This window comes from Tamandua tetradactyla, chromosome 12 (assembly GCF_023851605.1).
Source record: "Tamandua tetradactyla isolate mTamTet1 chromosome 12, mTamTet1.pri, whole genome shotgun sequence".
Taxonomy (NCBI): Eukaryota; Metazoa; Chordata; class Mammalia; order Pilosa; family Myrmecophagidae; genus Tamandua; species Tamandua tetradactyla.
This window is the reverse complement of record NC_135338.1, coordinates 100286887-100314241: the sequence shown is the minus strand read 5'-3', so window position 1 is coordinate 100314241 and position 27355 is coordinate 100286887. Positions and strand designations below refer to the sequence as shown.

Here is a 27355-nt window from a genome sequence, read left to right as displayed (position 1 = left end):
AAGGAGCCTAGCAAAGGCTATTATGGTTTGTCCTGTCAGAAGGACTCATGATGTAACCTGAGAAGCACCCAATGGCCAAGAATGAGACAACTTGAACAGCAATAAAAATGACAATTTGAACAAATTAAAACATATTAAATATTTTTAAAGCCAGGAGTTCATAACGACATTACAAAAGAAAAAAAAAAGAAAGAGAGAGATTATGTATTATCTTTGATAAATACTAGAGAACCAATTCACTATTTTGAAAATTTTAACCAAATGGAAAGAACCAACCATTTATCCTGACTTTCCTCTATGAAATGTCCCTCAGAGTAGTAAGAGAGTTGATCAGGAGAAGTTTTCCCTTAGAAGAGTAGTTCATTAATAAATGCATAAGGGATATAATATACCATTTTGCGGTCCATAATGAATTAATGGATCTAGAAAATGATTACCAGTGCCTGCCTTTATTAAACGTGGGTTAAGTAAACATAACCTATTGACGGAAGTGCAGAACAACACCTATTCTTGCCAAAATGTTGAGCCTGAATCTGCTCATCCTCAGATCTGAATACCAGGTTGCAGGAAATACAAGGGACTGAAGAACACATTAAAAAACACCATGGGGATGAACTCTTCAAAATCAAGTTTGTGGGAAACTTTATAGGACAAACAACTTGGACTCATTGACAAATACACTGCAAAGAAACAAAAGAGATGGAGCAGGACATCTATAGCTTAAAGAACACTGTTACAAAGTTTAGGTTTTATTTGAACCATTATTTGAATGAACAGACTATATAAATTTTATGAAGCAGATGGGAGAATGTGAATGTTGAGCAGATATTGGATGATATTAGGAAACTATTGCCAAATTTTAAGTCTGGTAATGGCATTGTGATCATTTTTTTGTCCTTATTTCTTAGAGGTACACACTGAAATATTTGCAGAGGACATTAAATAGTATCAGGGATTTCCTTCAAAATAATCCAGGTATAGGGGAAAAAGAGTACAAACAAGAGTGGCCATCACTTGATAATTATTGAATTGGATAATAGATAAAATGTTGGTACTCTGAACTCATGTTCCTACTTTTGTAGATGTTTGAAGATTTACATAATGAACAGCTTTAAATATCTAGCAAAAAGAATACAAGGGACAGAATATTAAAATCTGGTAAGGTTAATTCGAAAAGTATTCTGCAAAGCAAAGAGGAATACTTTATAATGTTTAAAGAGGCAATCCACAACAAATATGTAGTAGTCATGAATCTTTTTGCAATGAATAAAATTCATAAGACAAAACTTCAGAAAATAATGAGAAATTGAAGACAACAAGATAACAGTAAGAGACTGGAACTCATTTCTCTCAGCTTATGACAGATACAGTATGCCAATAAAGGCTCTGAATTGTATAATCAGTAAAGTTGAATTCTATATCTTGAGCATAATGAACACTTTCTTTTCAAGTGCCAATACAGTACTTATAAAAAGCAGTCTATTGTAATGCCATAAAGAAAACCTACTTAAATTCAAAATAGCAGAGTAAGATCAGACCCCATTCTGTTTTAATAATGTGATAAAACTAGAAATTAATAACAAAAATAGGATCCAAAACACTCTCATGCATTGCTGAAGGGCATGTAAAAGGTACAGCTACTTTGCAATATAGTTTGGCAGGTCCTTAAAAATTTAAATATGTACTTTCCATGGTCCAGCCATTCTATCCCTAGATACCCAAGAGAAAGGAGAGCACATCCATACAAAGAGGTGTATACAAACATTCACAGACGCTTATGTGCAATAACATAGAACTTGAAACCACCCAATGTCCTTCAAAAGTTGAAGGGATTAACAAATTGTAGTATAGCAAACAACAGAGGAATACTCAGCCATTAAATAAAAAGAACTATTGATACATGGAACAACATGGATGAATCTCAGAATTATATTGACTAAAAGAAGCCAGACAAGAAAGAGTACATATTGTGTAATTCCATTTATATTAAATGATAGAAAATGCAAACTGATCTATAGGGTCGGGAAGCAGATGGGTGGTTGCTTGGGAGAGGAGTGATTATGAAGGCCATGAAGGAACTTTCCAAGCTGAGGGATATTCCCATCTTCTTGGCTGTGGTGATGCCTACACGAGCTCATGCTCTTGTGGAAATGCATGAAACTGTACATGTTTACAGGATGTCAACTCTACCTCAGTTACAAAAAGTCCTAGGAATAAACTTAACAAGAATGCATAGAACATAAATGAAGAAACCTTTAAATCTCTATCAAGAAACAAAATAGACATGAACCAGTGGAAAGAGAGAATTTATTCTTTATTAGAGACATTCAAGTTCATAAATTTGGCACAGTAAAAACACCAATTGTACCAAATCAATAAAAACTGATTTACTTATTTATTTGAAGTTGAAAAATGGTTCCAAAATTATTCTAGAAAATTGAAACACCTGAAAATATCCAGGATATCCAGAAATAGAAAAATAAGACTGACTCAGAAATAGAATAATCAATGGAAGAGAATCGGGAAGAGAATCAAAAATAAATCCAAGAATAGACAGGAACCTGGGATATGATAAAGATATTATTTCAGGTCAGTGGGGAGGGAGATTTAATCATCAAAATTCTGTAATGATCTAACTATGGGAGAGTGGATAAGTTGTATTACACTCTCTTTACACCAACAAACAAAACCTAGAGGAATAAAAAATTGTAATGATAAAATGAAACCGTCGAAGTCCTAAAACAATGCACGAACAAATATTTTTATCACTTTTCAATGAGAAAAGACTTTAGTAAGCTTGAAACAAAATCTAAAAGGCATCATGGGAAAGACTAGTCTTATTAAGCACAATAAAATTTTAAAACCTCTAAAATGAAAAAATAGTCAAAACTGATAAACTGTGAAAAACTTTTTTTTAAATAAAGCAATTGTAGGTTTACAGAAAAATCGTGCATTAAATACGGAGTTCCCACATTCCACCCCATTATTAGCACCTTGTGTTAGTGTGGTCCCTTTGTTACAATTCATGAAAGCACATTCGTGTAATTCACTATTAACTACAGCCCATCATTTACAATAGGGTTTACTGTTTGGGTTGTACAGTCCAGTGTGTTTTGTTTTGTTTTGTTTTCACATGGAGAGACACCAGGGATGGAACCTGGGTCTCTGGCATGGCAGGCAAGAACTCTGCCTGCTGAGCCACCATGGCCTGCCCTCCAATGTTTTTATTTTAATTTTTGTTCTCGTACCATGTATACAACCTAAAACTTCTGATTTTAACCACATTCACACATACAAGTCAGTGGTTAATTACAGTCACAGTGTTGGTTCCAGCACTGCCATGCATTACCAAATAGAAACTCAGTACAATTCAAGTATTAATGCACCATTTCCCACCCCTAGCCGGGCCCCTGGGAGCTTGTATTCTGACTCTATGACTTTAGCTTAATCTAATTATTTCAGGTCAGTCAGGTTGTACAATATTTATCCCTCTCTGTCGGGCTTATTCTACTCAACATCACATCTTCAAGGTTCATCCATGTTGTCACATGCATCAGAACTGTATTTCTTTTTACAAGTGAATCATGCATTATTGTACGGATATACCAAAATTTGCTTATCCATTCATCAGTTGATGGACTTTTGGGGTGCTTCCATCTTTTGCCAATTGTGAATACTGCCACTGTAAACATCGGTGTGCAAAGTCTGCTTGAGTCCCTGCTTTCAATTCTTTTGGGTACAAACCCAGGAGTAGGGTTGCCAGATGATATTCTATACTCAATGTTCCGAGGCAGTGCCAAACTGTCTTCCACAGCAGTTACACCATCTTGCATTCTCATCATACAATGAACGAGTGTCTCTATTTCTTTACATCCTCTCCAACACTTGTTATGTTCCATTTTTTTAATAGTAGCTATTCTTGTGGGTATGAAATGGTATCTCATTATGGTTTTGATTTCCATTTCCCTAATAGCTAATGATGTTGAGCATCTTTTCATATGCTTTTTGGGCATTTCTAAGTCTTCTTTGGAGATATGTCTATTCAGGTCTTTTGTCCATTTTTTTAATTTGGGTTTGTCTTTTTTCGTTGAATTGTAAGAGTTCTTTCTATATTCTGCATATTATAACCCTTATTGGATATGTGGTTTCCAAATATTTCCTTCCATTCTGTAGGTTGTGTTTTTACATTCATAATCAAATCCTTTGATGCACAAAAGTTTTTCATTTTAATGAGGTCCCATTTATCTATTTTCCCTTTTGCATTGTGCTTTGAGTCTGAAGTCTAAGCAACCCTTGCAAAACACAAAGGTCCTGAAGATGCTTCCCTATGTTTTCTGCTAGGAATTTTATAGTTCTGGTTGTTACATTTAGGCATTTGACTCATTTTTTTGTGTTTTTTGTGAGGTGGGGATCCACCTTCATTCATTTGCACATGGAGACCTAGTTTTCCAAGCATAATTTGTTGAAGAGACTATTCTTTCCTAATTGAGTGGATTTTGGCACACTTATCAGAAATCAGATGGCCATAAACATGAGGTTTGATTTTTGAACTCTCAATTTGATTCCATTGGTCTACATGTCTGTTCTTGTGTCAGCACCATGCTGTTTTTTTTTTTTTTTTTTTAGGGAGGAAGGGAAGGAAAGACAGAGAAAGAAGGAAGGATGGAAGGAAGGAAGTGAGGAAGAAAGGGAAACATTTTTAAACATTTTCTTGTTTTTATTATATTTTGTTTGTTTGTTTGTTTTTTACATGGGCTGGGGCCGGGAATCGAACCGGGGTCCTCCGGCACCGCAGGCAAGCACTCTTGCCCGCTGAGCCACCGCGGCCCGCCCTAGCACCATGCTGTTTTGATTATTGTGACTTTGTAATAAGTTTTAATTTTGGAAAGTATGAGTGCTCCAATGTGTTCTTCTTTTTCCAGATGGCTTTGGCTACATCAGGCCCTTTGCTCTTCCATGTAATTTTTTTAAGAATTTTTTCATTGCATAGTATAACATATATACGAAGCAAAGAAATAAAAAAGCAATAGTTTTCAAAGCACTCAACAAGTAGTTACAGGTCAGACCCCAGAGTTTGTTATGGGCTACCATACGATCCTCTCAGATTGCTTTCCTTCTAGCTGCTCCACAATATAGTAGGCTAGATGGCTTAAATATTTTTTTATCATCACAATCGACTTTTTTTCCTTCTTTTTTTGTGAAAAATAGCATATATATAAAAAAAGCAATACATTTCAAACCACAGCATCACAATTAGTTCTGGAATATATTTCGGAGTTTGACATTGGTTACAATTCCACAATTTTAGGCTTTTACTTCCAGCTGCTCTGAGATACTGGAGACTAAAAGAGATATCAATTTAATGATTCAGCATTCATATTCATTTGTTAAATCCTATCTTCTCTGTATAACTCCACCATCATCTTTGATCTTTCCATACCTCACTTTAGGGTTGTTTGGGCTATGGCAATTCTAAATTTTTTATATAGGAAGGGTCTACCACTAATATGAAGTAGGGAGATGGAATTATCTAATATTCTGGAGAGGCTGGGCCCTCTAGGTTTCAGGACTTTTCTGGACCAGGGACCCATCTGGAGGTTGTATGTTTCTGGAAAGTTACTCTAGTGCCTGGAACCCATGTGGAATCTTGTCTATTGCCCTAGGAGTTCTTTAGGATTGGCTGGAATGGTCTGGTTGTGTTTTGGCTGGTTATGATGGGTAGCAATGTGTAACTGAAGCTTGCATAACAGCAACCTCCAGAGTAGCCTCTCCACTCTATTTGAACTCTCTCTGCCACTGACACTTTATTAGTTACACTTCTTTCCCCCCTTTTGGTCAGGATGGAATTGTTGATCCCATGGTGCCAAGTCTGGATTCAGACGTGAAAGTCATCTCCCACGTCACCAGGGAGACTTTCACCCCTGGATGTCATGTCCCAAGTAGGGGGGAGGGCAATGATTTCACTTGCAGAGTTGGGCTTAGAGAGACTGAGGCCACATATGAGCAACAAAAGAGGTCCTCCAGAAGTAACTCTTAGGCATGCCTATCTTCTCCGCTACCTACATGAGCTTCGCAAGAGTAAGCCTCATGATCGAGGGCATGGCCTATTGATTTGAGTGTCCCTAAATTTGACACAGTATCAGGGGATTCCCTGAATGTAAGGTTTAATAGTTCCATAGTCTTTCTACCATCTCTCAGTGGACTTTGCCAGTACTTTTTGGTTATCTGCTTAATATGCTCTAGGATGTATCCATTACAATAGTCTATACAGGATTAAAGGACCTCTTTCTTATTCTGTGCTCCCTGTGTTTCAGTTGTTCAAATGAGCTGTGCAGATAGGTTGAATTAGATTATGCACTACAGAAAATTTCAGTTCCAGACCAAACAAGCCTTTCTTCCATTCGTCTCAAAGAGTATGTGTGGTTCTAAAATACAGACACTGTCTTCGTTACCCCTATACTTTGAATTACTTTAACCCAATCTGTTTGGCTTCATTCTTATCTCTATATATCAGGCTATATATATAAAACAGCCTCTCAAAATCCAGAAATAATAGTCACTACTCCAAACTTAATGTGTCTGCTCTAAAAGCTTACAATCTCGGCCCCTGTTTTCTTATAAACATTTTCTGAAAGTGACCATACCATTCTTGTTCCTTTGTTTCTGGCTTTTTTGTTTTGTCTCACCAAATGTCCCGCATGTTCATTCACATGTTATACGCCTCACGGCTTTGTTCCTTTTTGTAGCAGCACAACCTTCGTTCATAAGTGTACACCATCATTCACCAATCTACTTCTCAGTCAGTGCATCCTTCAGCCACCTGCATTCATCGGGCATCATGTAGCGGGTCCAAAGTCCACAGCTCATCAACATTCACAACTTTAGAGAATTTCATTGCTGGTCATAAAAGTAGAATCATACAGTATCTATCCTTTTGTGTGTCTGGCTCAATGAAATTAGAGAATTTTTTGTGTGTCTGGCTCAATGAAATTAGAGAATTTCATTGTTCCCAAGAGAAAGAAAACCAATTAACACACCCTTGCTAAACAGGAAATCTAAACCTCCTCTTGACTCTTGTCCCTCCCCCCATTATTTACCTCTGCTATTGCTGTGGTAGTGCTAATGGTTTCCTTTTGAACATAGCTCACAGCATGCAGTTTTCCCCCCTGTACCCTGGACTTAAACGCTCTTTGTTTTGTACAAGAATCTTATGGTTGAAATAATTCTTGTGAGAACTAATTCATATTTCTAGTGTTAATCAGTGGGACGCGTAGGTCTATACAACCCCTTTCTGTCTTGTTCATCTTCAATATGGTAATATTACTTCTAGATCTACTAGAGAACCACCTTCACTCCTGTTTATTCCCTTACATTGGAGTTCAACCTCATTTGCTAACGGTTCACCCATCTCTAGCTTCTGTGTATCTCTAAGTCCCCTATATTCTGTATTATAAGCCTCTGATTATACCTTTAGGCTGGTCATAAAAGTGGAGTCATACAGTATCTATCCTTTTGTGTCTGGCTTATTTCACTCAGCATTATGTCCTCAAGGCTCATCCATCTTGTCATGTGCTTCAGGACATCAATTTGTCTTACTGCTGCATAATATTCCATCATATGTGTATACCACATTTTATTGATCCACTCGTCTGTTGATGGGCATTTGGTTTGTTTCCATCTTTTGGTGATTGTGAATAATGCTGCTGTGAGCATCGGTGTGCAAATGTCTGTGTCGTTGCTTTCAGCTCTTCTGGGTATACATCAACTACTGCTATTGTTGGGTCATAGAGCAAGTCAATATTTAGTTGAGGTTCCTAAGGAATTGACTGGCTGCATCATTATACATTCCTACCACAACTGCATAAGTGTCCGAGTTTCTCTACATCCTCTCCAACATTTATAGTTTCCTGTTTGTTTAATAGTAGACATTCTTATAGGCGTGAGGTGATATCTCATTGGGGTCTTGACCTGCATTTCCCTTATAGCCAATGAAAATGAGCATCCCTTCATGTGCTTTTGGGCCATCTGTATTTGCTCTTCAGAAAAATGCCTATTCCTATCTTTAGCCCATTTTTTAACTGGATTGTTTGTTCTTTTGTTGTTGAATTGTATGATTTCTTTGTATGTACAGGAAATCAACCTTTTGATATGTAATTTCCAAATATTTTCTCCCATTGACTTGGCTGCCTCTTCACCTTTTTGACAAAGTCTTTGGAAGTGCAGAAGCATTTAATTTTGAGGAGTTCCCATTTATCTGTTTTTCCTATTGTTGCTTGTGCTTTGGGTATAAAGTTTAGGAAGCTACCTCCTATTACTAGGTTTGAAGATGTTTGCCTACATTTTCTTTTACAAGCTTTATGGTGCTAATTCTTATATTTAGGTGCTTGATCCACTTTGAGTTAATTTTTTGTAAGATGTAAGGTAAGAGAGGGGTCCTCTTTCATGTACAATTGTTGAAAAGACTATTTTGTCCCAGTTCAGAGGATTTGGCGACCTTGTCAAAAATCAGTTGACCATAGATTTGCACAGAGCTGTGGCAGCAGGTTGGACTTACACTGTCATAGGTTGGGGGCAGATGTGACCCGGCTGTGCAGGTCGGCACTTTCTCCATGCTAGGAAGTGAGGCTGAGGGCCGTGTGATATGAGGTTCTAGGACTGCTGTAAAGTGCAGTTCCCAGAGCTGAGTGACGTGATTGCGGGCCCATGAGCATGCGTGGGCCTAGGTGTCCTGTAAATAGATATGCTAAGCTCAGGGAGGGTGAGGTAAGGCTGTGCAACACTATGGTGGTGGGGGCAGGGGTAGCCTGGGTATGGGGATTAGTGCTGCAGATGATAAATGCACAGTTATATGATGATATTGTGAGCCACTGATTGTACACTTTGGATGATTACATGGTGTGTGACTATATAATCTATAACAATAAAAATTTAAAGAATTTAGGGCTATTTGGGCAATGGCCCTTCTAACTTTGGAAAGGAGTGTTGATAATATAGGATAATGGGATGGTACAGCCAATGTTCTGGAGAGGCTGGCCCCTCTGGGTTTCAGAACTTTAACTGGCCTAGGAACCATCTGGAGGTTTTAGGTTTCTGAAAAATAAACTTAGTGACACTTTTATAGAATGTCAGATAGAGCCCTGGGTATTCTTTAGGGTTTACAGGAATACTGGTGGCTGGGGATTGGCATACCATGGCAACGAGCAATATCTGGCTGAAGCTTGCATAAGAGTAGCCTCCAAAATAGCTTCTCGACTCTACTTGATCTCTCTCAGCCACTGATGCCTTATTTTGTTACCTTTCCTTTCCCCCTTTGGGTGAGGTATTTGTCACTCCCACAGTGTGGATATTTTCTCTTGACCTATCTTCCAGTTCACTAGCTCTTTTCAGCTGTATCTGATCTGCTATTAAACCCTGTTTCGGTTATCTATTGCTATATAACAACTCACCCCCAAATTTTGTGGTTTAAATAACTGCCACCATTTATTTGTTTGTGATTCTGCAATTTGGCCAAGGCTCAGTGGGGATAGCTAGTGTCTGTTGCATGTAGTGTTGGCTAGGTAGGTTAACCTGCATAGGTTAGCTGGGATTGGAGGGATCCAAAATGGCCTCACATACATGCCTGGCATCTCAGCTACGGGCCCTGAAAGAGCTGGGGACTGGTGGTCCTGTCTCTCTTGCCCCTCCCCCTCCTCCCATCCTCCCTCTTATCTCCCCCCCCATCCTTTCATTCTATAGGGTCTGTCTCTGTTCATGTGCCCCTCCCCATAACACACACATACATCGGCAGAGCGCTCAGAATCCTCTACATGATGGGTCAGAACTCTGACAGGGGGGCGAGGGGAGCGGCCATGCCTCGTGACGCCGAGGCCCAGGACTCCGACAGGGGGGCAAGGGGAGCGGCCATGCCTCGTAACACCGAGGCCCAGGACTCCGACAGGGGGGCGAGGGGAGCGGCCATGCCTCGTAACGCCGAGGCCCAGGACTCCGACAGGGGGGCGAGGGGAGCGGCCATGCCTTGTAACGCTGAGGCCCAGGACTCCGACAGGGGGGCGAGGGGAGCGGCCATGCCTCGTGACGCCGAGGCCCAGGACTCCGACAGGGGGGCGAGGGGAGCGGCCATGCCTCGTGACGCCGAGGCCTAGAATGGGGGCAGTGCCATTCCCACGGAATCCTTTCCTCACACAGTGGCCCTCAGACCGCTGCAAGGAGACCCAGCGCCAGGCGGCCCCGCACACCACTTCATCTGCACGGCTTTGAGTCCTTCTCCACCCTCCTAGCTCCCCATGGCTCCCAGACCCAGAACAGTGACTGCCGTGCAGCGGCTCAACAGACATTATTTTTTTTAATGGAATGAATGCTAACTGTTGATGCAATGCTCCCTTTGGCAGCATATACACTAATATTGGAACAATACTAGCACAAGTGGTAGGCATATTTGCAAGTTCTTCAAGCCCTTATATCTTCTCTGTCTTGAACCCCCTCCCTGCAAATACCTAGTAACTCATTAGAATTCTCAGCCTGGAGCAGGACAGTGAAGGGGTGAGGGTGAGAACAAACTCAATGGAAACAGCCTTTGGCTCTGATCTCCGGGTAGCAGAATTCCTAGCACCTGGAAGATTTCTCCCTTCACCAATAAAATCCAGGTGGCTCATTAAGTGTCTTCACAGAACATTAACTCCCTTCTGGGGTCATTACTGGGGTGCTCTCTGCTTCTCTACTTGGTGGCCTGAGTGTGGATGCTGCTGCTGACCGCATCCACCCCAGCAACGTGGCTGACCCAGACCTCTGAGCCATCGTGGCCTTGTTGACCTTCTGGTGCCTTCTGCCGAGCTAGAACTGCCCAGTTCTGCTGACCTCACTCACACTGAGGTGGGAGTTCTCTCTCTCACTACAACAGTGTACTCCAGTTCTTGGGTTCCCGAGAGGATGTCAATATCTCAGAGCCCTTCTCTGCTAAGGAATGTGGGACTCTGTCAGGAGACATTCCAAAGAAGCCTCTAGTGGCGTAAGTGGCAGAAATAAATTCTAAAGCAAGGTCCAGGGAGCTCCCTTCTTTTCTGACATACCGGTGCGTGTGTGATTAAAGCCAAGGTTTCCCGACCCTCCCACAGTTCTTTCCATCATGCCACGTTCCCAATATCAACAACAACAATAAAGATAACGTGCAATTTGTGCCGACTGTGTGACACGCCAGGCAGTGCTCTAAGTGCTTACATCTATCACCTCATGCATAATTAGTAAATTGGGGGGGTGGGGGTGGACAAAATAATAGAATTTGGGAAATTAAAATGTCATGGCATGTGTGAATTTGGGGGGCAAAATTTTAAGGAGTGCTGTTAGACAGGGTTTTATGAGGAAGCTGAGCCAAGATATGAAAAGGGAAGGCGAAAACAAGACTAGATCAATGGAATGTGTGCATGTGGATGTGTGTCATAAAGGGAATGACAAATAATAATAATAATAATAATACTCAAGGAGCCAGGGGAAGGAGAAGTAACCTATGTGGATTTGAGGATACCGAAATCAAAGTGATCAAAGGAAGTTGACACATCACCATTCATGAATGGATTTCTTTCCAAGTTTCAGAAGTAAAACTAATGTGTTGTATTTTGACATAGCAAATAGACCAGCTCTTGGAGCCACCATGACGAAAATAAAATACATCAGACAGTTTTAATGTTCCAAGCGATATCTCTGGAGGATTCCTTATTGACTGTTAATATGTGGATAGCGCAGTGCTGTGACAGCCACAGCATCGGTCCTCGGCACACAGCCGCAGGTCCAGCCTGAAAGCGTCGTCCGCTGTGACAGCCACAGGCATGCTGTGTCCCGGCAGCAGTGTGTCGACCAGGTGGTCTGCACCCATCCGGGCTGTTCAGAGAGACGGGCTCCTATCCAGGTGCCTTAGGAGACCCCGATGACCGGCCGGAGGGGGCCCTTACATAAGGGGACTCCGTGAGGACGTGCTATTAGGTTTGCCTTGGTTAGGGCCTGGGAGGCAGCAGCCAGCCCAGGCACTGCTGAAAATGAGGGACAAAAGCCTCAACAGGGAGGATCTCCACGTTCTCAAAATAACCAAACACCATCCATGATTCCCTCTTCTGTCTTTGTCTTCAGCCACTCTACTGGCTCCTTCTCTTTACTACAAACTCAAATTCTCCTACCATTAAAATGACAACAGAACAGGTCGCTTTTCAGGTTTTCTTGCTATTTCTTCTCCACTGTTGGACATGAGTTGTCTATACATCTGCCTCCACATTTTCACCTCCCACTGACATCTCAAACCACTGTCTCTGGATTCTTCCCACCATCACTTCACTAAAACAGGTCCCAAGAGTGTCGCCCATGACTTTCAATAGCCAAATTAATTCATCTTCTTCCTTATCTTATTTGACCTCCTTGTGGTGAGGGAAATTTGGACATTTCCCTCTCTCCTGAAATTCTTTAACTCCTTGTCTTGTACAGCACTACACTCCTCTTCTTTTTCTGCCTGGCTCTTAAATGCTGGTATACTCGGCTCCATCCTCAGCCACTGCTCCTCTCATTCCACAATCTCCTCAGCACCCGCCACTTGGATATCAATGTCACCCAGATCTGTACCTCCTGCTGACCACTTTTTCTAAGCTAATAGTTCAGCTGTCCACCAAACATCTCTCTCCAGATGCCCCATGGGAATCTCAACATATCCCAGACAACTCATGACCTCATCCCCAGAACTGCCCCATCTATGGATTTCTTCACCTCAATGAGCATCAGAACTAACCATCTTGTGACTTAAGCCAGAAACCAGGCGATCACTTTCGACCCCTCCCTCTCCCTGCACACAGGTAGGCTCAGCAAGCCTTGTCTCAGCCTGTGTCTCTCTCCAGGTGAGAGCCTCCCAACGGCTTCCCCATCTTCAGCATCTCACCCTCAAGTTCACTTCCACACTGGCCACGAGAGTGGTCTGCCTATGACCAGCCTCTTCCCTGCTCTAAGTCCGTGGCTCTCAGCCGCCAGCCCTCCCCACCTTATTTCCCTTCTCTCCCCTGTTCCCACCTGGGCCCACAGGGAGGCTGGGCTGTACAGAGCGGACAGCCATTGGCTGCGGCTTTCGCACCCAGAGGGACCGGGGTTTGATATCTGAGGATACAGGAGGCATGCTCAGGTTCATGCTGCAGCTGCACATGGCGGGTTCTAGAAGTGGGAGACACATTAGCAGGTTGTTGAGGCAAAGGACGTACAGTTGTCTTCCTCAGTGAGAAAAGAGGGAAAGGTGAATGTTGAGGATACATGAGGACAGGCAATATCTTACAAAAAAGGAAAAATCATGAACTGCAAGTAGTAAGGAACTGCATGAGTATGGAAATGTCAAAGCACTATGAACAAAGTAGATGATCCACATTAAAGCCTAGAGACTTTAAAGCCCCATTACCACAAGTTAGCACCAAGGAAAAGGCCCTGAGTTAGAAACACACATGCACAATTCCACAGGACAAGCAGGGGAGGCAAGTGGCGGAAGAAACTGTAGTCTAGGGAGGGGACAGACACAGCGCAGAACTACGGGCCTCTCATGTTATTCTGGAACCTTGTGACAAGGTGAATGCCGCAGAGTCAGGTACCCTCAGGGGCTGTACCAGCTGACCTCTCCTTAAGGATGAACTGAAGAGGCATCATTCATTCATTTGGGCAGATTCAGAAAAAGGCTCCTCGAATTATTTGTCTCACTTGCCACAAAGGAGGATGTTAGTTAGGAAGGAAGATTCTCACTTCCAAAATGCTTTGAGAGCAGCCAGCTAAGGAGTTCGAGCTAAAATAGTGGTAATTGGCCACGCCGTTCTAGACATAATGAACCATATTCCTAAATCGTCCCTGCCAAATGCCAATTTCAAAAACGTTGTGCAAAATGTTGCCGGGACAGGACCTGCCAGAGGGACTTGCCTTTACACGCAACGGCAGGCCTGTGGGACCAGCACGGAGAGCTCGGTGCTCACGGACTGCGGAGCCCCGCGGCTAGGTCCCTGCTGGAACCCGACTGCGCCCACAGAAACGAGGGACCGTGCCCGGACTGCGGCTCTGACCCGCCCGCCTGGGTCTCCGGCTTGGCGAGGCCGGGCCCGGGGACACCCCAGCGGGGCCGTCCCGCGCACCGACGCGCAGGGCAGCGGCTCCCTCCGGCAGCGTCCGCGGCGCCCGGGCGCCTTTGTCCCCCAGTGCCCGGCCCGCGCCGGCGGGGGTGGGCCGCGGTGGGGGCGCGGGGCGCGGGCTGGCCGCGGCGGGCAGCTCGGGGCCGAGAACAAAGGCGGGCGGCGGGCGGGCGTGCTCCGGCGCAGGGCCCGGGGCTGGGGACGCGCGCCGCGCAGCCGGGCCGGCGCGCTCGCTTCCTCGGCGGAAGCCGGCCGCGTCCCTAGGAATTAACCGGCCGGCGCGGGCGGGGCGGGGAGGGGCGCGGGCGGGGGTGCTGGGCGCGCGCGAGAACAATCGCACGCTCGTGTCGGCGGTCGCTGCCCGAGCAGGAGCGGGGGCGCGAGGCCCGGAGCCCCGAGCCCGGGAGCGCGGCGGCCGCGGCGGCATGAGGCGGGCGGCGCGGCGCCTGTGAGCGGCGGGACCTCGGCGCGGCCGGACGCTCCCCTCCCCCGCCGCCGGGCGGGGACTCGCCGGGCCCCGCGCCCCCCGCCCACCCCCGCGCCTCCGCCGCCGCCCCGCCGCTTCCCCTCGTCGGAGCGGCCGCTCGCCCGCCCGTGCGCCCGGCCCAGGCCCGCGGGGAGCGGCCTCCGGCATCGTCGCGGCGACCGAGGACGACCGGGCGGAGCGGCGGCCGGGATGGCGCGGCCGCGGCCCCGCGAGTACAAGGCGGGCGACCTGGTCTTCGCGAAGATGAAGGGCTACCCGCACTGGCCGGCCCGGGTGAGTGCGCGGCCGCGCGGCCCGCCCGCCCACCATTTTCCCCTCCACCATGGCGCGCCGCCCCCCGGCCGCGGCGCCTCGGCCTCGGAGCCCGCGTGGGCGAACGGCCGGGCCGGGCCGAGCGGGGAGCCGGGGCCGGGCGCGGGGCGCGGGGGCCGGGCGCGGGAGGCGGGGAGCGGGGCGGCCGGGCCGGGCTGAGGCGGGGTTGGCGGCGGCCGCGCCCTCCGCCCGCGCGGCGGCCATCCTTGCGCCCACCTCCGAAGGCGCCCGGGCCCGAGGCCCGCAGCGTCTTCTTCCCGGAGAGCCGGCGGGGCCCGGAGCCGTGGCCGCGGGGAGACGGGCCTGGGCCGGGCAGGGCCACCGGCGGACGCTGCCGGGTCCCTGCCGCACGTCGGCAGGTGGCCGGGCGCGGGGCAGATGGCCGGCCGCGAGCCGGCCTGGGGTGGTCACTCGCGGGCGGGTCGCCCCGGCGCGCCGCGTCCTCCGCCATCCGGGCCTATAGAGTTTGGCCTGGGCGACCCGGGCCGCGCCTGCCCTGCCTCGGTCGGGGGACCTGCCTCCCGGGGGCGTCCTGGTCTGGAGCAGGCCCGGGGGCGTCCTGGTCTGGAGCAGGCCCGGGGGCCGGCGGGGCCGCGGGCAGCTCGTGCCTTCACCTCCGTGCTGGGGTCGGACCCCAGACCTTCCCCCGGCCTGGGGCCGCGCGGCCCAGCCCGCTCCAGAAAGCAGCAGAAAACGGGCAGCAGGCCCTTTGAGGATCGCTGCAGCGCTGCCGGCTGTGCTTTGTGCGTGGAAATAAACCCTCTTCCTTTCTAAATTTTGTACTAGTGAGTAGTTGCTGGCTTGAAACGAGAAATGTAGTGACAAGGAGGGTCGAGGCATCGTGGAGACTGTGTTGGTATCCTTGAGGAACAGAAAAAGGCATGCGAGAAATTGGCATAAATAGAGACTCTGGCCACCAAAAGGTTGTATTACAGTCAAACGAAGATAGCTAGGGGAAAAAATACACCCATTTACAAAAGGAAGTGACATCATGGGTGGCCAGACTGAAATTTAGTGAAGTTGAAATAAGAGATGGATATCATCACTATTTTTATAAATTTGGTTTGAAAGAAATCATGATTGTATTGGTGTCTGGTTCAGGCAATGCTATAGGCTAATCGTTTCAGCTGAATATCCATTCCCACAGCTACAGAATAACCCTCTCTAGAACTCCTTCTAACACTAACAGTCCTAAATTTCAAGTGGAAAAAAGCAGCCTTATTTTGGTTCCATTAGGATGTGAAAGTAACATTTCTCCACATCTGAACTGTTGGTTTTCCTTAAATCAGGCAAAGTTTTCATGGTGGAGTAACTGTTTATTTTTATACTAAAGTACCAGATTGCTTAAAGGGGCAGATTTGAGAGTTTAGGAGTCTTTTAGGGGATCCCTGAGTGGATTTGCCAGGTAAGAATCAGAGCTTTGGGACACATAATATACATAGTCAGGGAGTTAAAGGTTGTCCTCACCAGTTGGTCATTTCCTTGAATCTTACCTTTGGAAGATACTTTCTGAGAGTCAAAAAGAAAATAGTCTTAAAATTTCACTAACACATTGCACAGGTTGGCCACCTGTAGTAATTTGTGAAACTAAAAAGTGCTTCAGGAGAGATCCTAGTTATATAGCTATAAAATGGTAAAAATTCTAATTCCAGAGCAAGGCAAAATGGAAAATAAAATGAGCAAACAAAATCAAGGAGGTCATTAGATAAAATAAATATAGGAGAGAAAAATGAATGTCCATCTACATTTAACATGAGCTCCTAAGTCTCACTTTGTAAAAAGTATTCAGTAATGAGTGGCATAGTACAATTTCCAAGGAGAGGTTAAGATTAGAAAAAGAATAAGATATTTGAGGGCCTGTTCTTCATTTTTACAGTGCTGTGTGCTTCGCATTTGTTCTCATTTTACTTTCTTCCCAATCCTGTGAGACACTGTGCCCATTTTACATCTGACTGCAGCTTTCTGGGCGATGTTATAAAACACTTACTGGAAAAGATTCTCCTTACTCTAATTTTGAATTTTATCGCCGTATGAAGGGCAGCCACATGGGAATATGATTGTGTGGCCCCAAGGCATGAAACTTAAGAGTCCAACAGGTAGGGAGAGAGCGGTCAGCTGGGGCTGTGAGGAGCCTTCCAGCAGCCGAGCTTCCCCACTGGAATGGCCGAGGGGTCTGGGCCCTGGGCCGGGCACTTACTTGCCTAGGTGTAAACACCCAGGTATGGACAGGCTCATTTTGGCTCCTGCCTGCCTCCTGCTGTGTTGACCTTGGCCGCTCCCTGATTTTACTCAGTGTCCGTTTCCGGTGTTCAGGAGGGTTCACCTCATGGGTTATTGTATGTAAAACCCCAGAGCGGAGCACCTGGACGGGCCTGTCTTTTTCTTTTTTTAATTTCTGAATTCCCTATATCACTACACTATTTTAGATTATTAATATTTGTCAATGTTCAACTGAGTGTTGGCTCTCTAAGGCAGATGTTATTTTTCCAACATTTTATCGTGAAAACTTTCAAATATGTAGACCAGTTAAAAGAATCGTACCGTGAACATCGCGAAGGTACCACGTAGATTCTGCAGCTGACACCTTGCTCTAGTTGCTCTGTCACGTGTCTGTTCATACATCCATTCCTTTGTCCATACGATAGTCCATCTTAATTTAGTGCATTTCGAGGTAAATTGCACGTATCAGTATAATTTACTCCTAAGCATATCTTTATAGGTCAGTATGTTTTATAGATCTTTTTCTTTTTCTTTAGAGATAAAATTTGCATAGAATGAACTGTCTTACATTTCCATTTAAATGGAGTGTGTTTGACACATGTACACCCCATTCAACCCTCGCTGGGCTATATACTAGTGTTAGTACCTGGTAGAGGTCCCCCTTCTTCTTTCCATTCCTGTCTGCTCCCCTCACTGCTCAGATGTCTTATTTTAACATTAAATAGCAGCAGACTATTTCTAATGGAGTACATTTTATTATGCATGGCTTTAAAAATTAGAAGTTCATCTACGCCTAATTTTTGCTAGCTTAATACTACTTCTAAAGCAAGGCTCTCTGTACTCTTTTGATTGTGTGTCCTGTTGGTAAAAATATTTGCCCATGCATCTCTAATATGTGTAAATTTATTTAAAAGTTATACATCCATGTACTTTGTACTACTACTAATACCTTATGAAAGAAACACAAAAATAAGCCAAAAAGGATGAAAGATGAAATAAAAATAGTTTGTTTAAAACTTTTTATTGGGAAAATATCATAAACCCTTATTTAAAACAGACTTGGTTTTTTTGGAATATTTTTTGCCTACTAATGAAATCTGATTAGATAGTCAGTTTTCAGTCTTCTGCGGAGGTTTTATGGAAGAGAGTTGTCAGCTTGGCCGTTTCCTTTTTGTGCTTATGCTTCACTGTTATCATTGCAGGGCTCTTCACGTGCCTGCTCATTTGGTGAGAGTTGGTTCAGTTAGATCTCAGTAATGGACTCCCTGACTCTCCTCTTGGCATGCACAAATGGCGGTAAGGCACAGTGTACCCGCTAACACAGGTTGTGGTGAGGGCACCAATGCCTGCAGTTCTTGTGCCAAAGGAATATAAACTAAAGTAGAGGCTCTGCTGTTTTCTTCCTACATGTCCAGAATCGTCTTGTGTAACTCGTGAGGTGTGAGCACCCTGCCTGTGTTGTCCCTTACACTGACCTTGCCCTAAGGGGTGGAAAAACAAACAGGCTGAAAGCCGCGTAACTCTTGTGGCTCTTCATCCAAAGGGCTTTTTCATATGCTTTCATATACTTCCTATGCGAACCCTCAGACCGTGCTGGTACGAGGTGAATTGACACAACCACTTTAGAAAATTGATGAGGTCTGCTAGCTGTAAACATACGCTTACTCTATACCCGCACAGTCCACTCAGGGCACGCACCCGTGCACGGGAAGTGCACACACGGCAGCCTCACTCAGGATAGTGGAAGCCTGGAGACCCCTCACATGTCCACTAGCAGGTTGGATGCACAAACTTGTCACAGCATCACACAGCGGAGTACTACTCAGCCATGAAAAGGAACCTATAAGGCGGAGTGAGAAAGAGCCAGACTCAGGAGAGTATATTCTGTATGATTCCAGTAGTAGGAAGTCCAGAGGTAGGCAGAGCGGATCTGTGGTGACAGAAGTCAGAAGAAGGCACCTCACTGGAAGGTGGCTGGGGGCTCTGGCTGGGCGGGGCTGCTGGAGGGGTTCTGTGCCCCGATCTGGTGGTGGTCGAATAAGTGTGCACATGTATAGAAATGTATCAAGTTGCACATTTAAGATTTGTATATAAAGTGTACCCCAATTTTAAGAACACATTTTATATGAGTTGAGGAGAAAAAAGAATCTTAATGCTCCAAGCTTGTTCGTGAATTGAATTTCACCCTTCCTAGCTTTCAGTGAGATTTTTTTCTGCCTCAGCGCTCAGTCCTACCAGCTTTCATCCTCCTCTCCCCTCTTGACTATTTCAGACTTCACTGACTACTTTAGCACTTTCTCTTTAGGCTCCTGTTTAGTTTCAGTTTCTGCCTCTGTCTTATTTAGTCTTTCTACTGGTTTCATATTAACTCACTGCTCATCATGTTTTTAATCTAGCTCCCAACTTCTTACTTGATAAAACTTAAGAATACAGCATCTGACCTTGTCGTCCTGTGACAGCTGAAAGAGATTATTTATTGAATTTTTATTGAGTACCTGTTGAATGTCAGCCATTGTGCTAAGAGTAATTTGCTTTTTTGTACCAGATTGAATTTGCAGCAGTTTTTACCCATGATAATAATTAATAAAAGGTTTCCCATGCTTTTTATTAATATAAATATTGGTTGGGAATCCTCAATCTGATTCATACCACTATGTCTGCCTTTGACAATAAGTTCTAAAATGTGGGACTTAATTTCTAGAGACTGGGTCACCTGTTTTCAGGAGCCCTGCTTGGAATTGAAGTTCTTCCTATCTGAACATGAGATGGGTGTTTTAGGCTTCAGGACTTGGGCCTGAGTCCAGAGAAGTCCTTCGTTGGTTCATTCCTCAGGTAAAATGCCACAGGCCCACTCACCTCATACCCGGCAACTAAATTTGCTTTCCCCAGGAAATGGCAAATTGTCTCATTTTCTTCCACTTGATCCTGGAAGCAAGAGGCAACTTAAAATCTCCTACCAATGTGTGCACTTTCATTGCTTCCATTTCAACCAGATTAAATCTGTATTCTTAGAAGTTCCCTTTGCAATGCCTTGTGACCACTGTTTCCCATGATTTGGATACTTTTATTAATTTTCAGAAGTCAGTTTTCCAAGATAAGAGATTGATTTTCGTTTCTTTTGAAAATGAGTGATGGTTTTAACATTGTATACTACCTCATAGAAAATATCTATTGCTAGCATTAGAAAAGCATGAAGGCTAGTAAATACAGTAAACAAGAGGGCAAGAGAACAATATTCCTGTTTGTTGGAGAAGGTTATCTCCTGTTTCAGAAGTGTCTCCAGGTGTCAGGTCAGAACCCAGTGGGTTTGGAGCCGTCCAGGACATGGGCTTCGGACGCGCGGCAGTTCTGCAGATGTGGCCTGCTGCTAAACTTTCTTAGCAGTTTTGACGGAATAACTTGATGTTTGTGAATCTAATATTTTTAAAAATTGAGGTTTGTATTTCATATGCATTTTCATTTTTCTAAAAGCTCAGTTTTTTGTATTTTACAAAAATGTCAGCTGCCACAAATTAGAATTTTTTTTTAAAAAAGTGATACTTGACCACAGAATGGGCGGAAGTGCTGACTCCAGGAACACTTGGAGATCTGCAGTGAGTCCCTACACCTAAAGCGATGTGCTAGGACTGTGAGCCGTGTAAAAGGGGGAATGGGTTGACCTTCATGTTATGATTATTAGTTTTATTTGTTTAAAGAGTTTGTATTACATAAGTAATAACATCCATTGTAGAAAAATTAGAATCTTTATACCCAGTTAAAGCAACATGACAGAGAACACTTAATTTTTGGAATATATGCAGTTCTATAACTTTTTTTCACTTAAACACTGTCTTTTTTTTTTTTTTTTAACTTTTGTATTGTATTGTGTAACATATATACAAAACAGAGAAAGAAAAAAGCAAGTTTTCGGAGCACTCTTCAACAGGTAGTTTACAGGGCAGATCCCAGAGGTTGTCATGGGCTCCCATATGATCCTTTCCTACTTTTCCTTCTAGCTGCTCCAGAATATAGGAGGCTAGAGGGTTTAAATATTTTTTATCATCACAATCGACTTTTTTTCCTTCTTTGTGAAAAACAACAAATATACAAAAAAGCTATAAATTTCAAAGCACAGCATCATAGTTAGTTGTAGAACATATTTCAGATTTTGACATGGGTTACAATTTCATAATTTTAAGTTTTTACTTCTGACTACTGTAAAATACTGGAGACTAAAAAAGATATCAGTTTAATGATTCAGCGTTCATATTCATTTGTTAAATCCTGTCTTCTCTATATAACTCCACCATCATCACCTTTGATGTTTCCATCCCTCTCTTTAGGGGTGTTTGGATATGGCACTTCTAAATTTTTCTTATTGGAAGGGTCTGTCACTAATATGGGGTAGGGAGATGGAACTAGCTGATGTTCTGAAGAGGCTGGACTAGGTTTCAGGACTTATCTGGACCAGGGACCCATCTGGAGGTTGTAGGTTTCTGGAAAGTTATTCTAGTGCCTGGAACCCTTGTGGAATCTTATAAATTGCCCTAGGTGTTCTTTAGGATTGTCTGGAATGGTCTTGGTTGGGGGTTGGCAGATTATGATAGGTAACAAGGTCTACCTGAAGCTTGCGTAAGAGCAACTTCCAGAGTAGCCTCTTGACTCTATTTGAACTCTCTCTGCCACTGATACCTTATTAATTACACCTCTTTTCCCCTTTTTGGTTAGGATGGAATTGTTGATCCCACGGCGCCAGATCTGGATTCATCCATGGAAGTCATCTCCCACGTTGCCAGGGAGCCTTTCACCCCTGGATGTCATGTCTCACTTAGGGGGGAGGGCAATGATTTCACTTGCAGAGTTGGGATTAGAGAGACTGAGGCCACATATGAGAAACAACAGAGGTCCTCCAGAAATAACTCTTAGGCATGCCTATAGGGAGTCTAAGCTTCTCTGCTACCTACATAAGCTTCACAAGAGTAAGCCTCATGATCGAGGGCATGGCCTATTGATTTGAGTGTCCCTCAAGTTTGACGTAGTATCAGGGGATTCCCTGAATGTAAGGTTTAATAGTTACATAGTCTTTCTACCATCTCTCAGGGGACTTTGCCAGTATTTTTTGGTTATCTGCTTAATATGCTCTAGGATGTATCCATTACAATAGTCTATACAGGATTAAAGGACCTCTTTCTTATTCTGTGCTCCCTGTGTTCCAGTTGTTCAAATGAACTATGCAGATAGGTTGAATTAGATTATGCACTACAGAAAATTTCAGTTCCAGACCAAACAAGCCTTTCTTCCATTCGTCTCAAAGAGTATGTGTGGTTCTAAAATAGAGACACTGTCTTCGTTACCCCTATACTTTGAATTACTTTAACCCAATCTGTTTGGCTTCATTCTTATCTCTATATATCAGGCTATATATATAAAACAGCCTCTCAAAATCCAGAAATAATAGTCACTACTCCAAACTTAATGTGTCTGCTCTAAAAGCTTACAATCTCGGCCCCTGTTTTCTTATAAACATTTTCTGAAAGTGACCATGCCATTCTTGTTCCTTTGTTTCTGGCTTTTTTGTTTTGTCTCACCAAATGTCCCGCATGTTCATTCACATGTTACATGCCTCACGGCTTTGTTCCTTTTTGTAGCAGCACAACCTTCGTTCATAAGTGTACACCATCATTCACCAATCTACTTCTCAGTCAGTGCATCCTTCAGCCACCTGCATTCATCGGGCATCATGTAGGGGGTCCAAAGTCCACAGCTCATCAACATTCACAACTTTAGAGAATTTCATTGCTGGTCATAAAAGTAGAATCATACAGTATCTATCCTTTTGTGTGTCTGGCTTATTTCACTCAGCATTATGTCCTCAAGGCTCATCCATCTTGTCATGTGTTTAAGAATGTCATTTTGCCTTTCTGCTGCATGATATTCCATCGTATGTATATGCCACATTTTGTTCATCCACTTGTCTGTTGATGGGCATTTGGTTTGTTTCCATCTTTTGGTGATTGTGAATAATGCTGCTGCGAATATTGGTGTGTAAATGTCCTTTTATGTCGTTGCTTTCAGTTCTTATGGAATATAGCAAAAGTGCACCATTATACATTGCCACCAGCACTGCATAAGTCTCCCAGTTTCTTCACATCCTTTCCAATATTTATAGTTACCTGTTTATTTAAAAGCGGCCATTCTTATAGGTGTGAGGTGGTGTCTCATTGGGGTCTTGACCTGCGTTTCCCTTATAGCCAATGAAAATGAGCATCCTTCACGTGCTTTTGAGCCATCTGTATCTGCTTTTCATAAAAATGCCTATTCATAGCTAGTCCATTTTATAATTGGGTTGTTTGTTCTTTTGTTGTTGAATTGTATGATTTCTTTGTACAGGGAATCAATTCTTTGTCTGATATGTGATTTCCAGATGTTTTCTCCCATTGACTTGGCTGCCTCTTGACCTTTTTGACAGTCTTTTGAAGTGCAGAAGCATTTATTTTGAGGAATCCCATTTATTTTTTCTATTGTTGCTTGTGCTTTGGGTGTAAAATTTAGGAAACTACCTCCTATTACTAGGTCTTGAAGACGTTTCCCTACATTTTCTTTTAGAAGGTTTATGGTGCTAATTCTTGTATTTAGGTGCTTGATCCACTTTTAGTTAATTTTTATTTATGGGATAAGATAGAGTCCTCTTTCATTCTCTTGGCTATTGATATCCAGTTCTTCCATGCCCAATTATTGAAGACTATTTTGTCCCAGTTCAGAGGATTTGAGGGCCTTGTCAAAAATCAGTTGACCAGGGCGGGCCGCGGTGGCTCAGCGGGCAAAGTGCTTGCCTGCTATGCCGGAGGACCTCGGTTCGATTCCCGGCCCCAGCCCATGTAACAAAAACGGAGAAACAGAATACAATAAAACAAGAAAATGTTTAAAAATGTTTCCCTTTCTTCCTTCCTTCCTTCCTTCTATCCTTCCTTCCTTCTCTCTGTCTTTCCTTTAAAAAAAAAAAAAAAAAAAAAAAAAAAAATCAGTTGACCATAAATTTGGTGGTCTATTTCTGCACTCTCGATTTGATTCCATTGGTCAATGCTTCTATCTTTGTACCAGTACCATGCTGTTTTGACCACTGTGGCTTTATAATAGGTTTTAAAGTCAGGAAGTGTTAATCCTCCCACTTCGTTCTTCTTTTTTAGTATTCTTTTAGCTGTTCGGGGTCTCTTTCCCTTCCAGATGAATTTGATAGTTAGCTTTTCCAAATCTTCAAAGTAGGTTGTTGAAATTTTGATTGGTACTGTGTTGAATCTGTAGATCAATTTGGGGAGAATTTACATCTTAACTATATTTAGCCTTCCTATCCTTGAGTTGGCAATGTCTTTCCACCTATTTAGTTCTTCCTAGATTTCTTTTAGCAATGTTACGTAGTTTTCTGTGTATAAGTCCTTTACATCCCTAGTTAAGTTCATTTCTAAGTACTTGATTATTTTAATTGCTATTTTGAATGGAATTTTTTCCTTAACTGACTCCTCAACTAGGTCATTGCTTGTATATAGAAGTGATACTGATTTTTGCACATTAATTTTATATCCTGTCACCTTGCTAAATTTGTTTATTAGCTCAAGTAACTTTGTTGTAGATTTCTCAGGATCTTCCAAATATATGAGAGTTCTCATATAGTCTTCCAAATATATGAAACTTCTCAAATAATGAGAGTTGTACTTCTTCCTTTCCAATTTCGATGCCTTATATTTTTTTGTTCTGCCTGATTGCTCTAGCTAGAACTTCTAGCACAATGTTTAATAATAGTGGTGACAGTGAGCATCCTTGTCTTGTTCCTGATCTTAGAGGGAATGCTTTCAGTCTCTCCATTGAGTATAATGCTGATTTGTTTTCATATATTCCCTTTATCATACTGAGGTAGTTACCTTTGATTCCTGTCTTTTGATTCCTGTTTTAATCATAAAAGGATGCTGATTTTGTTGAATGCTTTTTCAGTATCAATCGAAATGATCGTGTGATTTTTCCCTTTCAATTTGTTAATGTGTTAATTGAGTTTCTTGCATTGAACCATCCTTGCATTCCTGGTATAAACCCCACTTGGTCATGGTGTATAATTCTTTTAATGTGTTTTGGATTCTATTTGCTAATATTTTATTGAAAATTTTTGCATCTATGTTCATTAGGGAGATTGGCCTGTAGTTTTCCTTTCTTATAGCATCTTTACCCAGTTTTGGTATTAAAATGATATTAGCTTCATAAAGTGAGTTTAGGTAGAGTTCCTTTTTCCTCAACTTTTGGAAAAGTTTGAGCAGGATTGGTGTTAGTTCTTTTTGGAATGTTTGATAAAATTCCCCCTGTGAAGCTATCTGGCTCTGGGCTTTTCTTTGTCAGAAGATTTTTGATGACTGATTGAATCTCTTTACTTGTGATTGGTTGTTGAGATCTTCTGTTTCTTCCTGAGACTTTATAGCTTGTTTGTATGTCTCCAGGAATTTGTCCATTTCATCTAAGTTGTCTAGTTTATTGGCGTATAGTTATTTGTAGTATCCTCTTATGATTTCTTTTATTTCTTCAGGCTTTGTAGTAACGCACCCCTTCTCATTTCTGATTTTGTTTATTTGCATTTTCTCTCTTTTTTTCTTTGTCAGTCTTGCTAATGGCCCATCAATTTTACTGTTTTTCTCAAAGAACTAGGCTTTGGTTTTATTGGTTCTTTCTGTTGTTCTCTCCCATTCATTTATCTCTGCTTTAATCTTTGTTATTTCTCTTCTTCTATTTGCTTTGACATTAGTTTGCTGTTCTTTCTCAAGTTCCTCCAGGTGTGCTGTTAAGTCCTAGATTTTTGCTCTTTCTTGTTTTTTAATATAGGCATTTGGGGCAATAAATTTCCCTCTCAGCACAGCCTTTGCCGCATCCCATAAGTTCTGATAAGTTGTGTTCTCATTTTCATTCATCTCCAGATAGCTACTGATTTCTCTAACAATTTCTTCTTTCACCCACTGGTTGTTTAAGAGTGTGTTATTTAATCTCCATATATTTGTGAATCTCATTCTTTGGTGATGACTGAGATCCGGGTTCATCCCATTGTGATCAGAGAAAGTGCTTTGAATAATTTCAGTGCTTTTAAAATTGTAAAGACCTGTTTTGTGCCCCAGCATATGATCTATCCTGGAGAACGTTCCATGAGCACTAGAGAAGAGTGTATATCTTTGTGCTTTGGGGTACAGTGAGCATATATGTCTATTAAATCTAATTCATTTATCAAGTTTTTTTACTTCTTTCTTTCCTTGTTGATCATCTGTTTGTTCTGTCTATAGAGGAGAGTGGTATATTGAAGTCTCCTGCTATTATTGTTGAAACATCTATCACTCCCTTCAGTTTTGCCAATGTCATGTCTCATGTACTTTGGAGCTCCTTGATTGGGAGCATAAACATTTATGATTGTTATATTTTCTTGATTAATTGACCCTTTAATTAGTATATAGTGTCCTTCTGTGTCTCTTCTGATGTCTTTACCTTTAAAGTCTATTTTGTCCAATATTAGTAAAGCTACTCCTGGTTTCTTTTGGTTACAAATTGCATGGAAAATCTTTTTCCATCCTTTCACTTTCAATCTATTTGTATCCTTGTGCCTAAGATGAGTCTCTTGTAAGCAACATATAGCTGGATTATGTTTCTTATTCCATTCTGCCAATCTGTATCTTTTAATTGGTAAATTTAGTCCGTTAACATTCAGAGTTATTACTGAAAAGGCATTTCTTGGATCCACTGTCTTATTTATTTATTTATTTATTTATTTATTTATTTATTTTTTTACAGCTCACTAATAATTTTGTCCTGATTACAGGTTTAAGTGAAAATATTTGGGGCATACCGAGGTAATAAAATATGCTATTAAAATTGGTATCACCTTTTTTTTTCATAATTTAATCAATCACGGATGATTAGATTGCTTATTTTTTTATTTTATTTGTCAGATCTGTATATTCTTTTCCCTCTTTCTCTGTTTATTCTTTAAATTACCCTTAGTGGTACTCTTCAATTCTTTGCCCTCCTCCAGACCTCTCTCTCCTGTCTTTTTTTTTTTCAGCCAGCAGAACTCCTTTTAGTATTTAGTGTAGGGCTGATCTCTTTCTTTCAGTACTTTGTCTGTGAAAACTTTAATCTCTTGCTCAGTTTTGAAGGACAATTTGGCTGGGTACAGAATTCTTGACTGGAAGTCTTTCTCTTTCAGGATCTT

General features: G+C 42.8%; 1 protein-coding gene across 2 annotated transcripts in view; it reads left to right on the top strand.

Annotated features, from left to right (window-relative positions):
• The first annotated feature begins 14752 nt into the window (after positions 1-14752).
• The window catches only part of HDGFL3 (HDGF like 3), an 81182-nt gene continuing 68579 nt past the window's right edge, over positions 14753-27355 (top strand). The window contains exon 1 of one of the 2 annotated variants that reach the window (XM_077124335.1): positions 14753-14886. In XM_077124335.1, the coding sequence (XP_076980450.1) occupies positions 14803-14886 (84 nt within the window). In that variant the 5' untranslated portion in view covers positions 14753-14802. Of the gene's footprint in view, positions 14887-18420; positions 18442-27355 lie in introns of those variants that run through there. The other variant, XM_077124336.1, reaches the window with a different exon arrangement.